The sequence below is a fragment of the Oncorhynchus masou genome, chromosome 8, assembly GCF_036934945.1.
Source record: "Oncorhynchus masou masou isolate Uvic2021 chromosome 8, UVic_Omas_1.1, whole genome shotgun sequence".
In the NCBI taxonomy this organism is placed as follows: Eukaryota; Metazoa; Chordata; class Actinopteri; order Salmoniformes; family Salmonidae; genus Oncorhynchus; species Oncorhynchus masou.
Genome location: NC_088219.1, coordinates 16,648,115 through 16,670,626, shown reverse-complemented (window position 1 = coordinate 16,670,626; position 22,512 = coordinate 16,648,115). Strand labels below are relative to the sequence as shown.

Genomic DNA, 22,512 nt, shown 5'->3' with positions numbered 1-22,512 from the left:
TTGGTCTTTAAAAATGTAGGATATTATTGGAGTGTTCTTCTATCACATCAAATAACTATTATGAAACGTTATTGAGATAGTCTGTCATTACTGTTCTACACACAATGAGATAGCATGTCATTACTGTTCTACACACATTGAGTTAGCATGTCATTACTGTTCTACACACATTGAGATAGCCTGTCATTACTGTTCTACACACATTGAGATAGCATGTCATTACTGTTCTACACACAATGAGATAGCCTGTCATTACTGTTCTACACACATTGAGATAGCATGTCATTACTGTTCTACACACATTGAGATAGCATGTCATTACTGTTCTACACACATTGAGATAGCCTGTCATTACTGTTCTACACACATTGAGATAGCCTGTCATTACTGTTCTACACACATTGAGTTAGCATGTCATTACTGTTCTACACACATTGAGATAGCATGTCATTACTGTTCTACACACATTGAGATAGCATGTCATTACTGTTCTACACACATTGAGATAGCATGTCATTACTGTTCTACACACATTGAGATAGCCTGTCATTACTGTTCTACACACATTGAGATAGTCTGTCATTACTGTTCTACACACATTGAGATAGCATGTCATTACTGTTCTACACACATTGAGATAGCATGTCATTACTGTTCTACACACATTGAGATAGCATGTCATTCATTACTGTCATTACTGTTCTACATTGAGATACACATTGAGATAGCATGTCATTACTGTTCTACACACATTGAGATAGCATGTCATTACTGTTCTACACACATTGAGATAGCATGTCATTACTGTTCTACACACATTGAGATAGCCTGTCATTACTGTTCTACACACATTGAGATAGCATGTCATTACTGTTCTACACACATTGAGATAGCATGTCATTACTGTTCTACACACATTGAGATAGCCTGTCATTACTGTTCTACACACATTGAGATAGTCTGTCATTACTGTTCTACACACATTGAGATAGCATGTCATTACTGTTCTACACACATTGAGATAGCCTGTCATTACTGTTCTACACACAATGAGATAGCATGTCATTACTGTTCTACACACATTGAGATAGCCTGTCATTACTGTTCTACACACATTGAGATAGCCTGTCATTACTGTTCTACACACATTGAGTTAGCATGTCATTACTGTTCTACACACATTGAGATAGTCTGTCATTACTGTTCTACACACATTGAGATAGCATGTCATTACTGTTCTACACACATTGAGATAGCCTGTCATTACTGTTCTACACACATTGAGATAGCATGTCATTACTGTTCTACACACATTGAGATAGCATGTCATTACTGTTCTACACACATTGAGATAGCATGTCATTACTGTTCTACACACATTGAGATAGCATGTCATTACTGTTCTACACACATTGAGATAGCATGTCATTAATGTTCTACACACATTGAGATAGCATGTCATTACTGTTCTACACATATTGAGAAGCTGGCATATGATCACATCATCTGAAATTCATGTTTGCCTTTGAGTTGAGCTGCCCTGTGAACAGCTTGTCAAAAGGCTTGTTTAGGTCAACAGGTGTAAGAGAAGGCCATTTGTCCCTGTGCCATTTTCATTGCAGTAAACAAGAGCCATACACCGAGTCCTGTTGATATGAGAACGGTGCACAGACTTGTGACTAATATCCCTCATCTGTGAACCCCAACAGTCCACTCTCTCCCTTCACAGCTACAATGACTCATTGTGTTGGCTTCACACATTGCGCCAGACATTGCTGCCCATCTCTCACTAAAGGCCTGACAAAATATTTTGAAACAGAAGCCCCTCAGTTGTAGACCTTAATAGTTTTACAATGAAGCTGTGACTTATTTCTACAGGCTGTTGGACTTGACAGTTCCTGGCAATATCTTATTTTGAGAGGTTCAAGGTGGTCCTCTTCCATAAAGGAGGTAGATGTGCCTCTTTCCACTTCTCCATACAAAAAAAACACATTTTATTTCTCTTCCAAATTGATGAATGAGAAAGTATTTGCTATATGCCAGAATGCAGTGTTATATTTAGAGGAAGTAACTTGATCCTGGATAATAACGCAAAGTACAGCCTTCCTTATTGTGGCAGGCCAGGTAGTGAACAGGGGTGGTGGGGCTGAAAGGTTTTGTCACATTGACATTTTTATACCTCAAGGTTCTATATTTTATTGATGGTGGAAAATCTTGAAACTTTTCAGCATTTATATGGTCTGTTAATTTTTTGGAGGGGAACGTTTCAAATTCCCTCTAAGTAGCATTTGGCCAATTCAGCTATGCATGCTTAGTCTTGGCTCAGGCAATAGTAACAGCTGGGGGCAGTCAGTGGGTATAAATCAGGTAGTGGGGTCAGCTCTCTGTAGGAGCATGTCTACTCAACCCTGCTGCTGCCCATTGTTAGAGAATATGTCAGACCAGGGAATTCTCCCAGAACTGAAGAAACCTCACCATTTCAAGTACATTAAGGGTTAGAATCGGAGTAAGAATATTTACTACAATACTGTAATTACATCTGTAGTGTTATTGAAAAGTGTCTCAACGTGTGAGTAGCAACAATATATTATTGTATGTTACAAGATAGCTACAGTCTATGGGCCTACTGTACAACTTATTATCCAAAATGTAGCCATTTCCTGTGGATAACGGGCTACAGCGAGCCGTTAGTTGCAGTAGATTGAGGCAGGTGAGGTGAGCAAACTAAATAAATATTAGAAATATCTGTCCCTAGGCTGCAACACCATAATTATGGTGCCTCACAGAAACAGTGTTTGTGAGGAACTGAAGCATTGAAAATCAATCAAGCAGTCTTTTGATTCAAAGGGAGCCAAATTGTGTTAAGTTAATTAAGTCTGATAGATGTGTTTGCTTTCATAGCTGATTAAGGTGTTCAAGAGAACCCCTGAGTTTTTGCTTCATCAAAATACTTCCGAAATCTATTAAGGGCACTGTTTTTTACACCCTACCCCTCTCCTTAATTAAGTTGGCCCTGATCATTTCAGCTGATGATCTGGGCAGTGCCAAGAAAATATGGACAATACTGGGATTCATGTCATAAACACTTCAGTCATTACACCCTCTTTCCTGAACCCCACTGTTAGAGGTTCACATTTTTAAACACATGCTTGTGATGGAGGCATGATTGATAAACCAAGACCACATTTTACAGGAATATCTTTGTTCGTCGCTGAAATTATTATTGTTCAAGAGAAAAATTGACTACAAATGTACAATTATGGACCATTCAATCACTCTCCCTATGATTTCATGTTAAGTGTGTACTACAGTTTCTAAGTATACTTGTGCATCAAAAAGACTATGATGAATGGGGCCAATCTTGAATAAACTCATTTGGCACATTGATTAATGAGGAGTGTTGGTGAGGTAATCAGCTGCTTGGCCTCAGAGCCAAATGAACTGTTTCAGCCTCCCCACACAGTAGTATTCTCCTACTGTTAGGCCTCAATTTATGATCCAAAACAACAGTTGTATCTAAACATCTCTCAGGCTTGATTGCAACGATTAAGCCAGATGTGGAGATACTGGCGCACCCAGATACACTGAAATTGACCCGAGGATATAAATTCCTGAAGATCCTCAGACTCCTCATTGCCTTTCCCAGCTATGATTGCCTATGTTTTCTTTTGGACAGAGAGCAGAGCCAGGTTCTATTACATCACCAAGTCCTAAGAGCATGTGTAAAACCTGTTTGCAATTAATCATTTTTCTTTTGAAGAGTTTTTCAAGAAGAGAAAGAAAGGGATTATAAAAGTAAATTACAAGTGAATGTTTATTTGCCTTTAAAGTTGTTTGTTGATATTAATCTGAACAAGAACTCAAAATAGACAAGAACAAAAACTTTTTTTCTCTCAAACTGTTTTTCTCAAACGCAATTCACAACCACATATTTCTCTAACATCTAGAATCAGAGAGAGAGAGAGAGAGATCTGTTCAATAAGGATTACTGGCAATAGGTGCCTTTGCAATTTAGTCAATTGTATCAAGAGGTTGAGCAGTGGCTGTGCCAGTAGTCAAATGTGTGCTGTCTTTGTATAGTGTAGTATGTCTTCACATTGTAGATGTAGATCTATTACAGCATGCTTTACCTTGAGATAATTGCATACTTATGGTTTTCTGCGGACCTAAAATAAACATAAATATAACCGCAAACATTATTTTATACATAAAAACAAACAGGATGGCAATGAACCGTCTAACAACCTCCAGATGTACTCTGTAAATCAAATCAAATCAAATCTTATTTGTCACATACACATGGTGAGCAGATGTTAATGCGAGTGTAAGGAAATGCTTGTGCTTCTAGTTCCGACAATGCAGTAGTAATAACCAACAAGTAATCTAACTAACAATTCCAAAACTAATTTCTTATAAACAGTGTAAGGGGATAAAGAATATGTACATAAAGATATATGAATGAGTGATGGTACAGAGCAGCATAGGCATGTCATGTGATGATGACAGATAGTATTTAAACGCAACTCAACATATGTATTATTTGTATGCATGAAATCAATCATAGATGTTTTTCTACAGGCAAGTGTTTTTTTAATAACACATCTAACTAAAATGTGCAGGTAAATTACCATGCCATATTATCTTCTGATTTCAACATGTATTTCTGCTTGTTAGAATATGAATGTAATGTATGTTAGTTGTTTTATGTCATTATTGACAGAGAATTAAGACTGCAGAAGGCATGTGCATGGCATGCGCATGCTTACCACAGACAACACCATATCTAATGTAGTCAGAGACTGGGAAGAAATCCAGTGCTCAAGGCCTGTTTGAATATAGTAATGTGGAATCACTTGATATATTTTTTTAAATGTCCACTGATTTATTCCACCTGGGTTTTAAAGTGCATTCCACATCTGCCTAGCTGGAATATAATTTAAATCGTACGGTGGGCAAGACCATGCAATCAAGGAGAAGGACAGAACAAGGGATGGACAGAGAAACCAATATGTGGAAAGAACAAGGGATGGACAGAGAAACCAATATGTGGGATGGGCAATGATCAAGGGATGGGCAGTGATCAAGGGATGGGCAGTGATCAAGGGATGGGCAGTGATCAAGGGATGGGCAGTGATCAAGGGATGGGCAGTGATCAAGGGATGGGCAGTGATCAAGGGATGGACAGAGAAACCAATATGTGGGATGGGCAGTGATCAAGGGATGGGCAGTGATCAAGGGATGGGCAGTGATCAAGGGATGGGCAGTGATCAAGGGATGGACAGAGAAACCAATATGTGGGATGGGCAGTGATCAAGGGATGGGCAGTGATCAAGGGATGGACAGAGAATCCAATATGTGGGATGGGCAGTGATCAAGGGATGGGCAGTGATCAAGGGATGGGCAGTGATCAAGGGATGGGCAGTGAGTGCACATTCAGTACCACATTCAGGTTGTGTGGCAACTCTAAACCACAATTACAGAGTCGGAGTACTTTGTAATTGACTGTATGTTACACAGTAGAGATCTTTAATCTACGCTGATTGTATAACTAATTCTGAAATTTGTGAAATAATGTCCCTCCTTTAGCAAACACACAGCTGACTGACACTGTGTTCTAATTTATTTCCTTGAATTGAGTTTTAATCATAAAGTCTCAGCCTGTCAGTTTTGAATAATACACGTTTTTAATAATACATAATGCTATAGGCTTCTAGACTCTGTAGGTAACTATCTGTAGAGTATATTTGATGTTGTGCTGTTGTTGGGTTCGGAAACTTCAGATCTGCAAATAAGTCATTGTGTTTTCACTTTTATTTGCCTGGTTTAATTTGTTTTGTTCACAGCTTTCACTGTTTCTTTGAGTATCACTTTTATCAGCCTAGATGCAGGGATTTTGACTGTTTTGTTTTATGTACCAAAAAACAAAGATTCATTAGTCCACATACCTGCATGCCCCATCCTCTCGTAAAGAGTTCTTTCCTGCTGTGTGTGATAGTGTATGAATCTCCCAGCCCCTCCCTCACACGAATGTACCTTTGAAGAAACCTGGAAGCAGTTCATCATGTTCCCTCATTGCATAGCCAAGTCATGGAGAGGGAACCCTGCCTCAGTTTAGACCATCCGTGGCCTGTTTTTCCATTGCATGGGTTTGCTCAACAGTTGCCTTTTACTCATGAAAGCAACTCTGCTTACTGCATGGCACACGCAATGTGTTATTTTTATTATTCACTAATATGATATATTACAAATGCGTAATGTCTTATGTTGGCATCTAAAATAAGACAACTTTCATGCCCTTGACCCAGAGCACCTAAAGTAAGATTGGGGTCAGTTCAGATTTGGTAACTGTTGATTGATGAAATGAATCCAAACATACATTCCCAAAGCACATGAATGTAATTTCATCTGGTCCTGTGAAATTCATAGAGACAGTTTCAATTGATAAGCCTGTCCAAGGGACAGGGTACTATCCTGCATCAAGGGACGTTGCAAGCCGTGCAGCAAGCAATAACACGGCTGTGGCACTGGATCAGACACCAGTTGATTCCAAAGTGTGCTTCCAGAGTTAATGGTCTGCCTTTGGCAGGGCTTGTGTATCAAACATAACCTGAGAGCCTCATTGTGCCAAAGTGATATCATGCATGTCAAAACCATAGGAAGCAAACCTATTACTCAAAGATATGATGCATCTAAAATGCCACCGCTGTGTTTTCTACACAAGTGGTTCCCAAACGTTATAGTCCTATACCCCTTCAAACATTCAACCTCCAGCTGCGTACCCTCTCTAAGCACCAGGGTCAGCACACTCTCAAATGTTGTTTTTTTGCCATCATTGTAAGCCTGCACACACACACACACACACTATACAATACATTTATTAAACAGAAGAATGAGTGTGAGTTTTTGTCACAGCCCAGCTCGTGGGAAGTGACAAAGAGCTCTTATAGGACCAGGGCACAAATAATAATAATCAATAATTTTGCTCTTTATTTAACCATCTTACATATAAAACCTTATTTTTTAATCGAAAATTGTGACTAACTCACCACAGGTTAATGAGAAGGGTGTGCTTGAAAGGATGCACATAACTCTGCAATGTTGGGTTGTATTGGAGAGAGTCTCAGTCTTAAATCATTTTCCACACAGTCTGTGCCTGTACTTGGTTTTCATGCTAGTGAGGGCCGAGAATCCACTCTCACATAGGTACGTGGTTGCAAAGGACATCAGTGTCTTAACAGCGCGATTTGCCAAGGCAGGATACTCTGAGCGCAGCCCAATCCAGAAATCTGCCATTGGCTTCTGATAAAAATCTATTTTCACAGAACCGCTTGTTGCAATTTCGATGAGGCTCTCTTGTTCAGATGTCGGTAAGTGGACTGGAGGCAGGGTATGAAAGGGATAACGAATCCAGTTGTTTGTGTCATCCACTTCAGAAAAGTACCTCCGTAATTGCACACCCAACTTACTCAGGTGCTTCGCTATATCACATTTGACATTGTCCGTAAACTTGAGTTCATTTGCACACAAAATATCATACATTGATGTAAAGACCTGGGTGTTGTCCTTGTTAATGCAGACAGAGAAGAGCTCCAACTTCTTAATCATAGCCTCAATTTTGTCCTTCACATTGAATATAGTTGTGGAGAGTCCCTGTAATCCTAGATTCAGATCATTCAGGCAAGAAAAAACATCACCCAAATAGGCCAGTTGTGTAAGAAACTCATCATGCAAGAGGTCAGACAAGTGAAAATTATGGTCAGTAAAGAAAACTTTGAGCTTGTCTCTCAATTTAAAAAAAACGTGTCACTACTTTGCCCCTTAATAACCAGCCCACTTCTGTAAGTTGTAAAAGTGTTACATGGTCGCTGCCCCTTCATTGCATAATGCAGAAAATACGAGAGTTCAGCGGCCTTGCTTTAAAAAAGTTAACCATTTTCACTGTAGTGTCCAAAACGTCTTTCAATCTGTCAGGCATTCCCTCGGCGGCAAGAGCCTCTCGGTGGATGCTGCAGTGTACCCAAGTGACGTCGGGAGCAACTGCTTGCATACTCGTTACTACTCCACTATGTCTCCCTGTCATGTATTTTGCACCATCAGTACAGATACCAACATGAGCAGCAGCTACATATGGACCATTAGTGGAATTCCCAGGAGAGATTAAGGGTTAATGTGATTGTATGTTAATTATTTGATATGGCTACCTATATTTGACATGGTGTTATTTCACTGAATACTAGAAGGTTTAATTTGATTTTTGGCAGTGAAACGAGGCTCCTCAGGTGAGAAAAAAAACCTCACCCAAATGTATAGCACCACTGGAGAATATGAATGGACTGTTTAAAAATGTGAGGGAAAAAAAAAAACAAGTTATTGATTCACATTTTTATTTGACGTACACCCCCCCGTACAATAGCATGGCAATGGTCAACTAGCTCTGACGGTACTTTACAATGTGTTGTGGATATATTTATGCCACTTTATCATATACAGTAATGTGAAAATATATTAACAAATTGTTTTTGTTTTTTTAAATAGGAAAAAAATTACAGCGTTCTTCCAAATGTTGCCGGGACATTTGATAATGTGCGTCAGTCTAGTTTCTCTCCACCTGGGCCTCAAGTCCCTCAAAATGGATGTTAATCTTCTCAGTGTTCAGTACATTGCGAGTATGTCGGTCATTTCTTTTGAAAGAATCCCATAATAGAAGCCTGCTTAGTTGATTTATTAGAGGCTGCAACATTTTTCCTTCTCTTCTCCTCCCCTTTCTTGCCAGTTGATGGTTTTGGTAGGTCTGGATTCATCTGGGATGGTTTACTTGCCTTAAAGTCATCTTCCGTCTCAGAGTAGGATTCACTCTCATAGCCTTTCTCAGTCACTGGAAGGGAGACAGTTTAAAATGGTTTTGAGATGAGACATCATTAAGATTAAGATTAAGAGATTGATATATATATATATATATATATATATCAATCTCTCATCTTAGCTTTAACAGACACACACTTCAAGGAGAAGAAATAGGCGTCATGTGTATGTCAGAGGCGTTATACTTAAGCAAAATGTTTACAAGAAAAAGTTTAATAGAAAACAACAATTATTTTATTTTTTACCAATGCACCCCTCGTCATCCAAAAAGGTGCACGGTTTCAAGACAGGTCTCCTCTTCCTCCTCTTACAATCCAAAAGCTCCTGCATGGACTGATAGGTAGATAACGATCATTACAAATTGGTGATTAAAAAACCCCAGAAAAAAATAATATTCTTACTAATTATATCCTGCAACTTCAACAGTTTAGTACTTAAATAAATAAAATGTGAACGCTTACATCTGAATGAAAAATAGCAAAAGGTTCTTTCTTTTTTGAATCAGAAGGCTTGGTGATGGGCCCCTCTGTTCTTGCAACCTTGGAGGAGAATCTGGAATAACTAACATAGAATAGTTCTATTATTAACCATGAAACAGTTGAACTCTGAAGTCCAGTGTGAATGTCGAGGGGAGCCTGAGCAATAAGCATGTACAGCTCATCTTACCCTCATCATCAGTACTGTCTGACTGGGGCTTCTTTATCCTCTGACGCTTGTTCTTCTTCTCTTCACTATCGGAATGGTCAAGACGCTTGCTCTTACTACTGAAGGGAAAATATTCTGTTAAAGCAGATTCTGGAAATGCCATTCAAAACACTCACCGTTCACCAAGATGACAAGGTTTCTGCGAGATGTTGGTTCTGAGCAGGGATGGAAGTTAAGCTAGCACTTTTCAGACTGGGCTAGTAGAACATGTGCCAACTAGCCCGGTGGCAAGTGAATTATTGTTATTTTATTTTATTTATTTTTTACATGTATCGCTCAGCACAGACTTTGAATACGAATAAGACCCAGGCTAGTTAAAAAATAATAATAATAAAATAAAAAGTCTACTAGCCCGGCTGGCGGTGACCAAAATCCTTAAGATTCATCACTGGTTCGAATATACTATACAAGCCCTGTGTCAAACAAATACTTCCTCTTATAATCACTGCAGTGCCCATGGTATTTTTAATTATGACACAAGTTGTATATTCATACAAGGACTCCCACAAGAGTTAATAATACACACCTAATATCTTTCTCAACCACAGCACCTTTTGGTAGTTCCTCCTTGACAGGAGTCTCTGCATTAGGGACTGGGCTTGAGGGCTTCTCATCCACTGAAGAGGACATATGGGCTGCTTCTACCTCTTCCTTGATGGATTTGTCAGATGTAAGCCAGATGTGGGGGACATACAGGATTTATCTTGAGATGTAAAGGACAATAGTGCGGTATTTACATGTGAAATTATAGAACGATATCCCCATATATGATATGTGAATGTTGAAAAACTCACCAGTTGCTTGATTCCCACAGAAGTTACTCATAGGATGTGTCTTTGGAGCTGGTTTAGTTTTGGAGGGCTCAACCTATCAAATAAATGTGACATCACAAGGTATAGCATTATGGGTTGTACTGAATGAAATGAACATCACATGGCTTTTGCAGAGCACAGAAACACGCACCACAGGTGCATCCTCTCTCTGCTCCAATGTTCACTCTTTGCCAGACTAGAATGACGATTGATGCCAGATTTGGTGTGCGACGTCTCTAGCGGTGGGGCCTGTGTCATCTCATGAGCCTGCTGCACCTCTGTCGAGGACATGGGTACTGCATCAGCACAGCGAATTGCACTGTACCTGCAAATAGATTGGTATGTTCTGATAAATAACTCACCAAACTTCATATTTAACAGCAATTTCTCAATCTATTATTTTGACTGAGTCAAGCAAGAAGTGTGAAGACGGATATACCTGCTGCAGTTCCTTAGGTTCTCTTTCACAGCATCATAATCCGCACTGTACAGGGGACCACTGTCTTTCAGCACTGTACACTGATGGTCAGGCTCTGCTTCAACTTCACATCTACAAGACAGATAACATGTATACATTCACAACACCTCATATTCATCTAGATGGAGTTAGGAAAGGAGGCAGGTGAACTGGTCATTTACCCTCCAACTGATCCTCTTGCACTAGTGACACCTTGTGACACTTAAGGGGAAAAAATGCATTGAAAAATAACCTAAGTACAAACTCAGACATACCAAAACAAAGACTCGTATGTCCAACGTTGTTTCCAAATGTGCCTACTGTTTAATGTCGAGTTATGTAGGGGCATGGTGAATGAAATTGGGCATTTTGGCTTGTTCGCTTACCGTGGTACCATTCTTGACAACCGTTGTATCATTCTTGACTAACTTGCCAGAGGCAAGGTAGGTAGCATGGAGCAGAGCTGAGCTTTCGTTCCTCTTGCGGTCCATGTAATGATATAGCATTCTGAAATATACACATCATGATGGACTCGGTTGTAAAAGGCAGTTTAGGAGGTTGGATCTGGATACACATTGCTTGGCTAAGTTGACATGGACCCCAAGAATGAGACTCGGCCATTTGTATGTCACCTGTTAGCACATACACAGTTTTTTTAAAAGTATGTTGTCAACAGAGATCTGTGGGATCCATACAAATCAAATTGTATTGGTCGCATACACAAGGTTAACAGATTTTAATGCGAGAGTAGCGAAATGCTTGTGCTTCTAGTTCCGACCCAATTTATGTAGTTTACCCTGAGACTTGCAAGCTCGATCTGGTATGTTATATTCCTATCTTCTAGGAAGGAATACTGCTCGAAGTTTCCCCCAACCGACTGTGTAGTCACACAATTTCGGGACCTGATGCGGTCTTAAAACTACACTGCATCATTCGACAATAGCAAGGTGGGCAAGTGATAGCTATCTAGCGTAGCTAGCCTGAGCAGTCAGGTCGCTGACCCGAACAGCTAGTTGGATCGGTCGAGATAGATTAGTTAGCTAAGTGACTTACGATTTTATTCTGGTCGTTGACAAATTCATCAATATTATCCAAAGAAAGGTCATCCATTGTCCAATGTATGTTGCTATCTATTCGATAGCTCTTTTGCCTCCGTTTCAGGCGGGAACACACCGACGTCACTTACGGTCCTTTATTTACTTCCTGTCATGAGTGTTTGCGCGGGATATGTTCAAGAGTATCAAGCGTTCAGGGTCTGTTGCATAGTATTTGTACAGAATCATAGCGACACACAAAGTTGAAGTGATGACAGGTCACCCCATATCACATTGGCACCTTGTTAGATCTAATTTATTAAAACAGATTTTATTGATACCCCACTGAAATACAAAACTGCCATGAGCCTGGGTGACAGTGCCTCCATTTGCAAGATCCACTGTCACCTTCTTGTCAAGGTTGAATAAAGTTGAAACAGAGCTATTTAATAATGAAAGACAAACAAATGCATGATGATAATGTTATACATATACATTATGTTATACATTAACAGTTGTCATAGATGGGCTAAATAAACTCAATAAGAATGTTTTCCCTTCAGCCCAGAAATAATTTGTAGCTGATCATTCCATTCACCTAAATTGGAAGAAGAGTGTTTGGTTGATTGTTTAATGTTCATGTTTCCTGAAAGTAACAGAGTTTGTGAATCTCTACTTGTGGTTGGTGGTCCTCTCATACTCAATATGTGTTGCTTGCTCCACTGCCTTCATGTGAACCATCTTGTACCTTTTCTTCATATCCCTCAGCAAAGTCAAAGCCTCTTCATACTCATCCTTGAAGACGGCCTTGCCTTCTAAGACGTTAGCTATGAAAGAACAGGATTACATACTTAACAAATAATATGACACATAATACATAGATAGATATTCACTTCCCATGTTTTTGATGACAATAAAAAGAGGTTTAGTACTTAGAGGGATTTCGCTGATTGTTTTCCTCTCGTTTATTTGCATGAGCATCTCTTCAACTCTTTCTCCTCTCTGCTTTCTTGGTCTCAGAGATGGTAGATTTCCAATCTGAGAATTAAAGGTTGTTGTTGTTTTATTAAATATGACTGACACACAACTCAACAGGTTGAAGCAGATAACACGTGACAGATCAGATCTTATGACATTTTCACTAGTAGACATGTGCTTCGAATGTTATTCACATAGCTCACCCTTTTCTCCTTCTCTTCATATGGCTTCTGCAGGCAATCAAGGTTAGGTTTGGAATCTCTGTAAACTAGGAGATTCTTGAGTTTTTGTTCCAACATTCTCACAGTGTGTTGTAGTCCTGTAGAACACATAAGATTACATTACTTAAGGGAGTGCAGCATTGAAATTGCCCACAATCCCGTTGACTCGTAGGAAATTTTGACTTAAATGATTCATAAAAGGGTCCTCCTCACCAACAGGCTCCACCATGTCTGGATCTGGTTTGGCATCCAATAGCAATTCAAAGCCTCTGAATTTTCCTGGAATTGCATATGACTCATTTTTCTCCTCGATCTCTTTGACTTCTTCTGTCTCGTCAGATAGCAGATGGTATTCAGATTCATCATGTAAATCTGTCACCTGAGAATAACAAGTTAACTATTATACTCATGTCACCATACTGTACATTGGCATGTTCAACCAAAGCAAATAACTGTCCTCCTGAATATCATGAAAGAGACCATGCAAATCACCTGTGTCACAAAGAATGACTCTCCATGTTGGAAGGTATCATCTGATGATTCTATTGCATCCTCTATTGCCTCGACTCTATGAGCAGTTCCCATGGATTCCTGTTTATTTTCCTCATCCATTGCGTGTGAGGAGCAGCCAGACTTTTCTGTTGACTTTCTCTCTACTGAGAGAGGATTCGTACAGTGATCTTCAACATGCTTCTCCTCCAGAGAGCCAGGATCAAGTAAGGCAGGACTAGAAGGTTCTTCAAGGAGAATCAATAAAGGCACCTTTGTTACCTTTGGGATTTTGTTTTTTACCTGAAGAAAAAGATAAATATGAATGTTCCTCAATTAGTTTCAAAATCAAAAGTTAGTCTCTGTTAGACCCGAATGATGTAAAATGCATTGAGTTTGAAAAATATTGAACTGAAAAGTAAGACAGTGCAGTCAAAAATGTGCAGTTATATCTTACTTCCTAGTTAAATGAGTATGTGCTATGCCGAAATATGGATTAAGAATATTGCATTCAAACCTTTCGTTTTGAGTCAATACATAATATCAAAGGGGGCTTCACAACTTCTGATGTCTTTTTGCGCCTAATTCTAATACCCAACCTTTCCTGGAGAAAGTATGTCAGAAGTGGTGGGTCACCTGGATGGAAATACAAGAAATTACAAGAAAAAAAAGTTAAAGGCCCAGTGCAATCAAACACTTTATTTCCTGTGTTTTATATATATTTCCACTCTATGAGTTAGGAACAATACTGTGAAATTATGAAAATTCTGATAAATGCCGTTTTAGTGTAACAGCTATTTGAAAAGACCGCCTGAAATTGCAGCCTGTTTTGGTGGGATGGAGTATTGGCTTTCCTGGTGACATCACCAGGCGGTGAGAAAGAGAGTTCCAAATAAGAGAGTTCCAAACCTCTCTGCCAACAGCTAGTTTTCATTTTCCCCCAACCCACTCAGACCACTCCCAGACAGTCCTAGCAAAAATGTTGCTTGAGAAATTGCTCTTTGCTAAGAAGCTATTTTTGGTTATTTTTTTTACCATATTAAATTATTTGATATTGAGATTCAAATGGCTGCATTGGGACTTTAATAAAATGTCTGTGTTCATACTTAAATAGATTATATAACAAAAGCTCAAATTCATATCTAATAAAGGCTTCAAATAGATATAGAGAGTCAACATACCACTTCTCTGTGTGGTCAGTGGGTTGGAGTGAATAACAATCTCACTGAGCATAGGAAACAGGGCCACAGACAACAGTGCTTCTTCCTCAACAATCTGTAGGCAATAATGAGACACAAGTGACTCCACTTACTCACAGTATAGTCTTCCCAAATATATTCAGACAATATACAGACCTTGTTGTCAGCCAGATTGAGGAAACAAAGCTCTGGTAGTGGCAAACCGTATGCTCCAGAAAATTCCTCAGTGTCAAGGGATATGCGAATGGGGGAATCGTTTTTGGATTGACCACACTCATCCTATCATAGAAAGAACATGCAGAAAAAAGAGCAATAAGTTGCAAGTGTTAGTGTTATAGAGTATGAAGAAGTAATAAAAGCACAAAGAAGTGATACAAATCACCATAACAACTTTGTACCTCTGAACTGTTCTTGACATGTTCATGCTGGTGTTCCGGAACACTGGAGACGGCTAGATTTAAGAAATAGTAAACACATGAATATTGTCCAAAGAAGTGTACAAGCCAGCTACGTTATTTAAAAAATATAGCGTACCAACCATTCATGTATTCTGTCTCTAACCCCTCAAAGACACGGTGATTCCTGAGGTCCTGTAGGTCACAATTTTGTTTGTGAAACACCTGCTGGTGTTGCAGATATCCCTTCTGTTGCAGGTTCCTCGGCAACACCTCTGGTACCTCTGAGATACGATTCCCTTGCAGGTTTAAATGCTGTAGCCTAAAATGGACATGCCATATTGCTATGGAAGTTTACAGATATATACAGTAGGTATACAGGTAGGTGTGTATTATGCACTGTAATGTATTGGAGTATTTTCTTAATTTACCATACTGTGGACAGTAAAAATACTAACTTTATAAACAATGACTGACCTTTTCAGGTTGGCAAGGCTGCTGAAGACACCAGAGGACAGCTTATTGTCATCTAGCATCAGCACTTCAAGAGTTTGAAATCGCATGCCATTATCCTTTGCGCTATTCAGTAGGAGTAAATATTAGCTTATTATTCCACATACTTGTAGTTTTCATAAAATTACTTTAAGTGTGTATTGTCCATCACTGTTTGCAGGTATTCAGTGCAAACTTGTATAACGAGACAGAATGTAAATCTCTCTTCTTTGTAATTCTATACTGCCACCTAATGGAATGTAGGGTACTACACCATAAACTTTAAGCAGATAACAATTAACAAGAGCCACGTTTCTGAACACTTGCACACCAGGAAGCCACTCATTTCATTCCTGTCGTTAAACCCTGTTGAGTAGGAATATTTCATCAATGACTGGGTGAACTAAACCAGAAAACTGCACCTACCTACAGTAAAAAGTTGACTATTTACAATAAAAACAATTTGATTCCAGTAACATAAACTTACCGTTGTGAGGGGCCATGGGGAGGGGCTGCCAGGTTGGGAGGAAGAAACTGAAGTTGATTCCCGGTGAGATGAAGGACTTTCAGACAGGGAAGTAGACCAATGGACATGATGTCATCACCAGACAGATTGTTGTAAGACAAATCCAACACCTGTGCCACATGAAATACAGTTAAAGATAATTTAGTTGGGAGAGATTAAGGTAATTCCTTCTCAATCCAAGTCAGTGTAGTGATTCAATTAAAACATCTAAAAACATCTGGCTTAAACAATGAATGTATCTGCCTTTCCAATATAGCTTTGCCAACATGTTAATTATGAGAGTACAGGGTATTGTAGAACCATAGAGTCATTTTACCTCCAGGTGAGGAAAATCTTCCACATTGAGTGTCACATTGCAGAGGCCATTCAAGGATAGCTCAAGTTCCCTCAGAGAGGGGAATTTACCAAAAGGCTCTGAAACAGAAAATCATTTTTGTTGTTGTTACTTTTCTAATCTGTTTAAATGAACATGTATGTATAAGATGTTAAATAATGAAGAAAAAACACATATTTACATGATATACCTATGGTAAGACTGTTGTCAGATGCGTTGACATAAGCAACATTCTCAAAATCCAGGAAATCTTCTGTATTGATCTGTTGAAGAAAGAAAAAAACGTCAAACATTACTTACTGAACTTTATGAAGCTATGTGTCTACCTATAAACTATCTCCATTGGAATTAAGACTGTTTGAATTCATCCAACACTAAATTAAATGAATCGCTCAAAGAGCAAATCTTACCAAATTCAATCTCTGCTCACTGATGTCAACAGAGCACAGGTCAGATGGCTTGTCCACACAATGCAATGACAACTACAAGGCAATATAAAACAATCTCAAAATAGTTATTTTTATTAACTAATGAGATTAAATATATTATTTCATAGATACATTGTTCATTGTTTACTGCATGGGTTTGCGATTTTCTGAAAAAGTTGTAAAACAAATGTGTTCTTTGCTTACCAGGAAAGGAGCATCCAATGTATAGCCAGGCATATCTGATGTCGCATACTCTTCAACCCGTGTGCACTCAGACACAATTGAGTTTGAGGCAAAACTGTTTCCCTCTGATTTCTTAGTTCGTGTATTTTTGTATTTATGTTCCACTGCATTTCTGTGAGCAACCAGCCAGTGACCAGCCCCTAACGAATCAACAGAAAACAAGCACCATGCTGAATTATTTTCTTCCAGACAGTCTTGGATATATTAATCAAATGCCATTCGATAGGCCTATCAGTGAAGTGATAAGACTACAGTGAACAGTGAATACTATTGCTGTTAGAGAGTGGTGAATTCATACCGTTTTTTCGTTGATGAAACAATGGTCGGATGGGAAAACAATTGGCGGGGTAACTGTCTCCCACATCTAATTTGTAGAGTCCGGCTGCAGCCATTAACGTCCACTGTTACATCTACAGCAAGTACCTTTTTGTTGAGAGCTATCCAGATTATTTACACAATTTACAGCCCAAATTGATCTATTTTACCATAACTGTTAATTTACCAGCCAGACATGAAAAAAAACAATTTTCATGATGTGTGTACGTGGATAAACATCCAATCAGTCAAGACTCCGGTATCCTAGCAACACGTCAACAAGTCGGGACTACATTCCCTCCAGCTGTTGGCAGTATAGAATGTTTTGGTCTCTTTTGCCGCCACTGACTTTCACACAACATGGGTGTATTCATTACAACAATTATGTTGCAAACGTTTAGCAACAGACACGTTTACTCCAAATGGAAATGTGCAAATTTGCAACAAAAACGAGTTTCAATTGGACAAATTCATGTTGGTAGCGGTGTTGTTCCATATGCTCTGTTTGCCCCCGTTTGGTTCTTCAACGGTAAACGGTTTCCGTTGCAGGACGTAATGAATACACCCCAGACGAGCTACGTACGCTGTTATTTCACGACACGCTTCCACATTTAATAGCGAAAGGAAAAATAATAATAATAAAGAGTTTTAGAGGTAGCTAACGCTATGCTCGTTTTAACTGGGTCTCACGACTCAACGGTGTGATTTGTAGGCTAAGAAGCCTGCTCCTGTAAGTATGTGTTCTGGCTTATAACGACGTCGACGTAGTAGACCATCTTTTTGCATGTAAAATAGCTTGATGATTTACTTGAATGTAAGCTAGCAGTCGTGCGAAGCGTTCATCCGATTCAACCTATACGCCTTTCTTTCATGTCAAGGGAATAAATATAGTGAATTTAGTGGCTCAGGTGATATGTCATGTGTGTTTGAAGTAATCCCTCTGTTAGCAGGAACCAGCCATTTCAGCCATGGGGAATATATCATCAAGGAGTTATTTACCAGGAATCGAAATGCAACCTGCAAAAACAACTCTGTTCAAACAGGAGCAAACTGGGACAAGATACAGAATTCCAGCTCTCATTTACCTAAAAGAGAGTCAGACATTCCTTGCCTTTGCAGAAAAGCGCTCTTCCCTCATTGACAGTGATGCTAAAAGTATTGTTATGAGGCGAGGAACTCAACAAAATGGATCCACTCAGGTAACTGTCCCCTCCAAATCTAAACACATCACAGTCATAATACACAGTTGAAGGTGTTCATCTTTAATTGAGTTGTTACATACAGCTTACAGTTTCTACTTGTTAATTTTTGTTTCAATTCTTTTCCATTGTTCCCCAGTGGTCAGAATCCCAGGAGCTGTTGTCAGCATGTTTACCAGACCACTGCACCATGAACCCCTGCCCGGTGTATGAGAAGAATACCAAGACTCTATTCCTGTTTTTCATCTGCATTTTAGGGAACACTTCAGAGCACCATCAGATCTGGACAGGCAAGAATAAGGCCCACCTGTGCTACATCACCAGTAATGATGAGGGCCAGAGCTGGAGCCCGACAAAGGACTTGACAGAGAGTGTGATTGGCAAAACGGTCAGAAGGTGGGCTACATTTGCTGTGGGACCAGGCCATGGCATTCAAATGGAGAGTGGAAGATTGATCATACCTACCTATGCCTATTATATCCACTTCAAATGCTTCTCCTTCCCCTTCCCCTTCACGGTACAGCCTCATGCTCTCTCAATATACAGTGACGACTTCGGTCAGACATGGCAAATGGGCAGGATGCTTCAAAGAAAGTCCTGCGAATGTGAGATGGCAGAGATCATAGACCACGAGGGCAGGAGTCACCTGTACTGCAACGCCCGCCATAGAGGACATAGAGTGGAGGCTCTGAGTGAGAGCAGTGGGGTTTACTATGACAAGCCTCGCTTGGCTCCGAGGTTAGTGGAGCCAGGCCATGGTGGTTGCCAAGGTAGTGTGATTGGCTTTCCTGCCCCTGAGCAAGGTGAAGAGGGTATGGGTGGTACCACATCACCACGGGCCTCAGACACGCAAACCTGGCTTCTCTTCACCCACCCGACCAATAAGAGGACGAGGAAAGACTTGGGAGTGTATTTGAACCGTTCCCCACTGCATACGTCAGGTTGGGACCGGCCCTGGATCGTCCACAGTGGACCCAGTGGTTACTCAGACCTGGCCTACAGTGAGGACACTGAGCACTTTGCTTGCCTGATGGAATGTGGGGAGAAGAGTGAGATTGAACAGATTGCTTTTGTGTCTTTTCCCCTCAGTGATGTCATGCAGACCATTGATGAGAAAGAAAAGACCTTCTAGGTTTTCGTTAGGGTTGTATTTCAGAAATACACTCTAACTCCAATCAGATTCAGTGGTCAGTAGATGCATTATCATCCCTATACTTTATTAGTATAGAAAAAGAAGCAATCTGAAAAGAATATGATCATTTATATCAAAGTCGTTTTGTGTAGAAAAGGCAACTTACACTAAAATATCATTGAAATGCAATCATAGTTAAATGTGATATAATCTGTAGATGTGATCATTTTATGAAGTCGGACTATGAACTGCAATGCATGCTGTCATGGGACGACAGTCTATTTAAACAGCATACGTTTGTTACTTAGTTCTGCAATGTAACTCCTTTCACCTCTACATTGATTCAAAGGATTCCGTTTCTCATGCTTGTCAAGCACACTGTGAAGAGAACAACCTGCTCAGCCACAACTCTGCTCCCTGTTGAATGAACAGACATCCCTCAATCATGAAGTTGTTTGTTATCTACTGTGACTCATCTGTTCAAACTGCATGGGCTTCCCAATGCCACACTATCCGACCCTGTCTTTATGCACATTGTATCCCTGTCTGGACAGTTCAAACATTCCCCATAGCATTATAAATGTTATGACTATGTAATTTGTGAATGTTATTGATGTAATTTATGCTGTTGTTCAGACCCTCTGTAATCATAGTGAGCCACTCTGAAAAGTGTCTGCTAAAGGACAGATCAGCTTCATTTGCTGAGAACTCCAATGTGCCAAATTAGATTATTTTTCCCTGTCTCTAAGTAATGCTACAATATTAGTCCTGTCTCAACTATCTGCACAATCCTGTCCCTGCCTGTATCCATGGCTATGCAGAAAACATTGTTAATCATTTCTGTGAATGGCATGCAGAACTATCTTTTGAAAATAAATGTAAAAAATCTGATAAACTATGTTTAGCTTTTTGATTTACAAAGTGTTCTGAGCAAACAATGTGGTGCAACGGCCTTCCACCTTTATCTCCAGGCCAGTGTGAACTTATTTAGCAGGTACATGAAGAAATCAGTTTACTTATTAACATGTTATTATCAATTATGTAACAAAAGTGAACAATCTTGCTTTCTTATAAAATATAGTGCATTCGGAAAGTATTCAGACCCTTTGACTTTTTCCACATTTTGTTACGTTACAACCTTATTCTAAAATTGATTAAATGACTTTTTTTCACATCATTAATATACACACAATACCCCATAATTACAAAGCAAAAAGAGGTTATAATTTTTTGCAAATTTATAAATAAATAAAAATACTTTACTATCATATTTACATAAGTATTCAGACCCTTTACTCAGTACTTTGTTGAAGTACCTTTGGCAGCGATTACAGCCTCAAGTCTTCTTGGGTATGACGCTTAGCTTAAGAAGCTTAGCACACCTGTATTTGGGGAATTTTCCCATTCCTCTCTGTAGATCCTCTTATGCGCTGTCAGCTTAGATGGGGAGCGTCGTTGCACAGCTATTTTCAGGTCTCCAGAGACGTTCGATTGGGTTCAAGTCCAGGCTCTGGCTGGGCCACTCAAGGACATTCAGAGACTTGTCCCGAAGCCACTCCTGCATTGTCTTGGCTGTGTGCTTAGGGTTGTTTCCTGTCGGAAGGTGAACCTTTGCCCCAGTCTGTCAGACATATGTGTATAGGTGGCAGGGAAGTCAGGCGCAGGAGAGTCAAACGGAGTGTAAAATGGAGTCTTTTAATAATGTCCAAGTAACATGCTCCAACACTAAATAGAAAAATGAATATAAATAAATATGGGTGCGAAGACCCGTCGCGCACCTATACAAAATAACTACACTGACGATAAACAATCTCTGACAAAGACATGAGGGGAAACAGTTGGTTAAATACACAACAGGTAATGAATGGGATTGAAAACAGGTGTGTGGGAAGACAAGACAAAACCAATGGAAAATGAAAAATGGATCAATGATGGCTAGAAGACCGGTGACGTCGAACACCGAGCACCACCCGAACAAGGAGAGGCAACGACTTCGGTAGAAGTCGTGACACGGTCTGAGGTCCTGTGCGCTCTGGAGCAGGATTTCAACAAGGATCTCTCTGTACTTTGCTCCGTTCATCTTTCCCTTGATTCTGACTAGTCTCCCAGACCCTGCCGCTGAAAAACATCACCACAGCATGATGCTGCCACCACCATGCTTCACTATACAAGGTTTCGTCCAAAAGAGTTCAATCTTGGTTTCATCAGACCAGATAATCTTGTTGAGAATCTCTGTTTCTCATGGTCTGAAAGTCTTTAGGTGCCTTTTGGCAAACTCCCAGCATGCTGTCATGTGCCTTTTACCGAGGAGTGGCTTCTGTCTGGCCACTCTACCATAAAGGCCTGATTGGTGGAGCGCTGCAGAGATGGTTGTCCTGGAAGGTTCTCCCATCTCCACAGAGGAACTCTGGTGCTCTGTCAGAGTGACCATCAGGTTCTTGGTCAAATCCCTGACCCAGGCCCTTCTCCCCCGATTGCTCAGTTTGGACCATCAGCCAGCTCTAGGAAGAGTCTTGGTGGTTCCAAACTTCTTTCATTTAAGAATGATGGAGGCAACTGTGTTCTTTGGGGCCTCCAAAGCTGCATAAATGTTTTGGTACCCTTCCCCAGATCTGTGCTTTGACACAATCCTGTCTGCGAGCTCTATGGACAATTCCTTTGACCTCATGGCTTGGTTTCTGCTCTGACATG

The 22,512-nt window shown here is 39.9% G+C and overlaps 3 protein-coding genes across 8 annotated transcripts; 1 reads left to right on the top strand and 2 right to left on the bottom strand.

The window, feature by feature from the left end:
* Window positions 1–6,970: 6,970 nt before the first annotated feature.
* Window positions 6,971–12,018, bottom strand: LOC135544240 (DNA polymerase delta subunit 3-like). 5 transcript variants are annotated; one of them, XR_010456311.1, is made up of 10 exons: window positions 11,890–12,018; window positions 11,223–11,343; window positions 10,819–10,929; window positions 10,531–10,704; window positions 10,362–10,434; window positions 10,094–10,270; window positions 9,529–9,626; window positions 9,324–9,423; window positions 9,108–9,195; window positions 6,971–8,875 (listed from the first exon to the last, which is right to left on the bottom strand). XR_010456311.1 is itself a non-coding variant. In XM_064971698.1 (10 exons), the coding sequence occupies exons 2-5, from the start codon at window positions 11,252–11,254 to the stop codon at window positions 10,389–10,391; spliced, it is 363 nt and encodes a 120-aa protein (XP_064827770.1). In that variant the 5' UTR covers window positions 11,255–11,343; window positions 11,890–12,018; the 3' UTR covers window positions 6,971–8,875; window positions 9,108–9,195; window positions 9,324–9,423; window positions 9,529–9,623; window positions 10,094–10,270; window positions 10,362–10,388. The 5 variants fall into 5 exon arrangements, 3 of the variants coding, with proteins under 3 accessions (XP_064827770.1, XP_064827771.1, XP_064827772.1); XR_010456312.1 differs by having other exon boundaries at window positions 9,529–9,623; window positions 10,119–10,270; XM_064971698.1 differs by having other exon boundaries at window positions 9,529–9,623.
* A 141-nt stretch (window positions 12,019–12,159) lies between these two features.
* Window positions 12,160–17,750, bottom strand: xrra1 (X-ray radiation resistance associated 1). Its single transcript, XM_064971202.1, has 17 exons — window positions 17,474–17,750; window positions 17,137–17,315; window positions 16,915–16,986; window positions 16,695–16,767; window positions 16,487–16,584; window positions 16,132–16,280; window positions 15,630–15,731; window positions 15,296–15,474; window positions 15,156–15,208; window positions 14,914–15,036; window positions 14,740–14,833; window positions 14,076–14,194; window positions 13,562–13,861; window positions 13,283–13,448; window positions 13,052–13,167; window positions 12,803–12,908; window positions 12,160–12,697 (listed from the first exon to the last, which is right to left on the bottom strand). Exons 1-17 carry the CDS (start codon window positions 17,565–17,567, stop codon window positions 12,543–12,545), a joined length of 2,178 nt encoding a protein of 725 aa, XP_064827274.1. The 5' UTR covers window positions 17,568–17,750; the 3' UTR covers window positions 12,160–12,542.
* Window positions 17,751–18,060: 310 nt separating this feature from the next.
* On the top strand, window positions 18,061–20,769 carry LOC135544237 (sialidase-3-like). Of its 2 annotated transcripts, none has more exons than XM_064971697.1 (3): window positions 18,061–18,220; window positions 18,438–18,689; window positions 18,829–20,769. In XM_064971697.1, exons 2-3 carry the CDS (start codon window positions 18,459–18,461, stop codon window positions 19,819–19,821), a joined length of 1,224 nt encoding a protein of 407 aa, XP_064827769.1. In that variant the 5' UTR covers window positions 18,061–18,220; window positions 18,438–18,458; the 3' UTR covers window positions 19,822–20,769. The 2 variants fall into 2 exon arrangements, with proteins under 2 accessions (XP_064827769.1, XP_064827768.1); XM_064971696.1 differs by having other exon boundaries at window positions 18,441–18,689; window positions 18,829–20,756.
* The last annotated feature ends 1,743 nt before the right edge of the window (window positions 20,770–22,512 follow it).

Coding starts and splice junctions, on each gene's coding strand:
- LOC135544240 (XM_064971698.1), bottom strand. CDS start 11,254: ATGATACAACGGTTGTCAAGAATGGTACCACG. Junction 10,930..11,222: donor TTGTCAAGAATGGTACCACG/GTAAGCGAACAA, acceptor TCTGTCTTGTAG/ATGTGAAGTTGAAGCAGAGC. Junction 10,705..10,818: donor AACCTAAGGAACTGCAGCAG/GTATATCCGTCT, acceptor ATCTATTTGCAG/GTACAGTGCAATTCGCTGTG.
- LOC135544237 (XM_064971697.1), top strand. CDS start 18,459: ATGGGGAATATATCATCAAGGAGTTATTTACCAGGAATCGAAATGCAA. Junction 18,690..18,828: donor AACAAAATGGATCCACTCAG/GTAACTGTCCCC, acceptor ATTGTTCCCCAG/TGGTCAGAATCCCAGGAGCT.
- xrra1 (XM_064971202.1), bottom strand. CDS start 17,567: ATGGCTGCAGCCGGACTCTACAAATTAGATGTGGGAGACAGTTACCCC. Junction 15,209..15,295: donor AGAGACAGAATACATGAATG/GTTGGTACGCTA, acceptor TCTTAAATCTAG/CCGTCTCCAGTGTTCCGGAA. Junction 13,168..13,282: donor AGACATGGTGGAGCCTGTTG/GTGAGGAGGACC, acceptor TGTGTTCTACAG/GACTACAACACACTGTGAGA.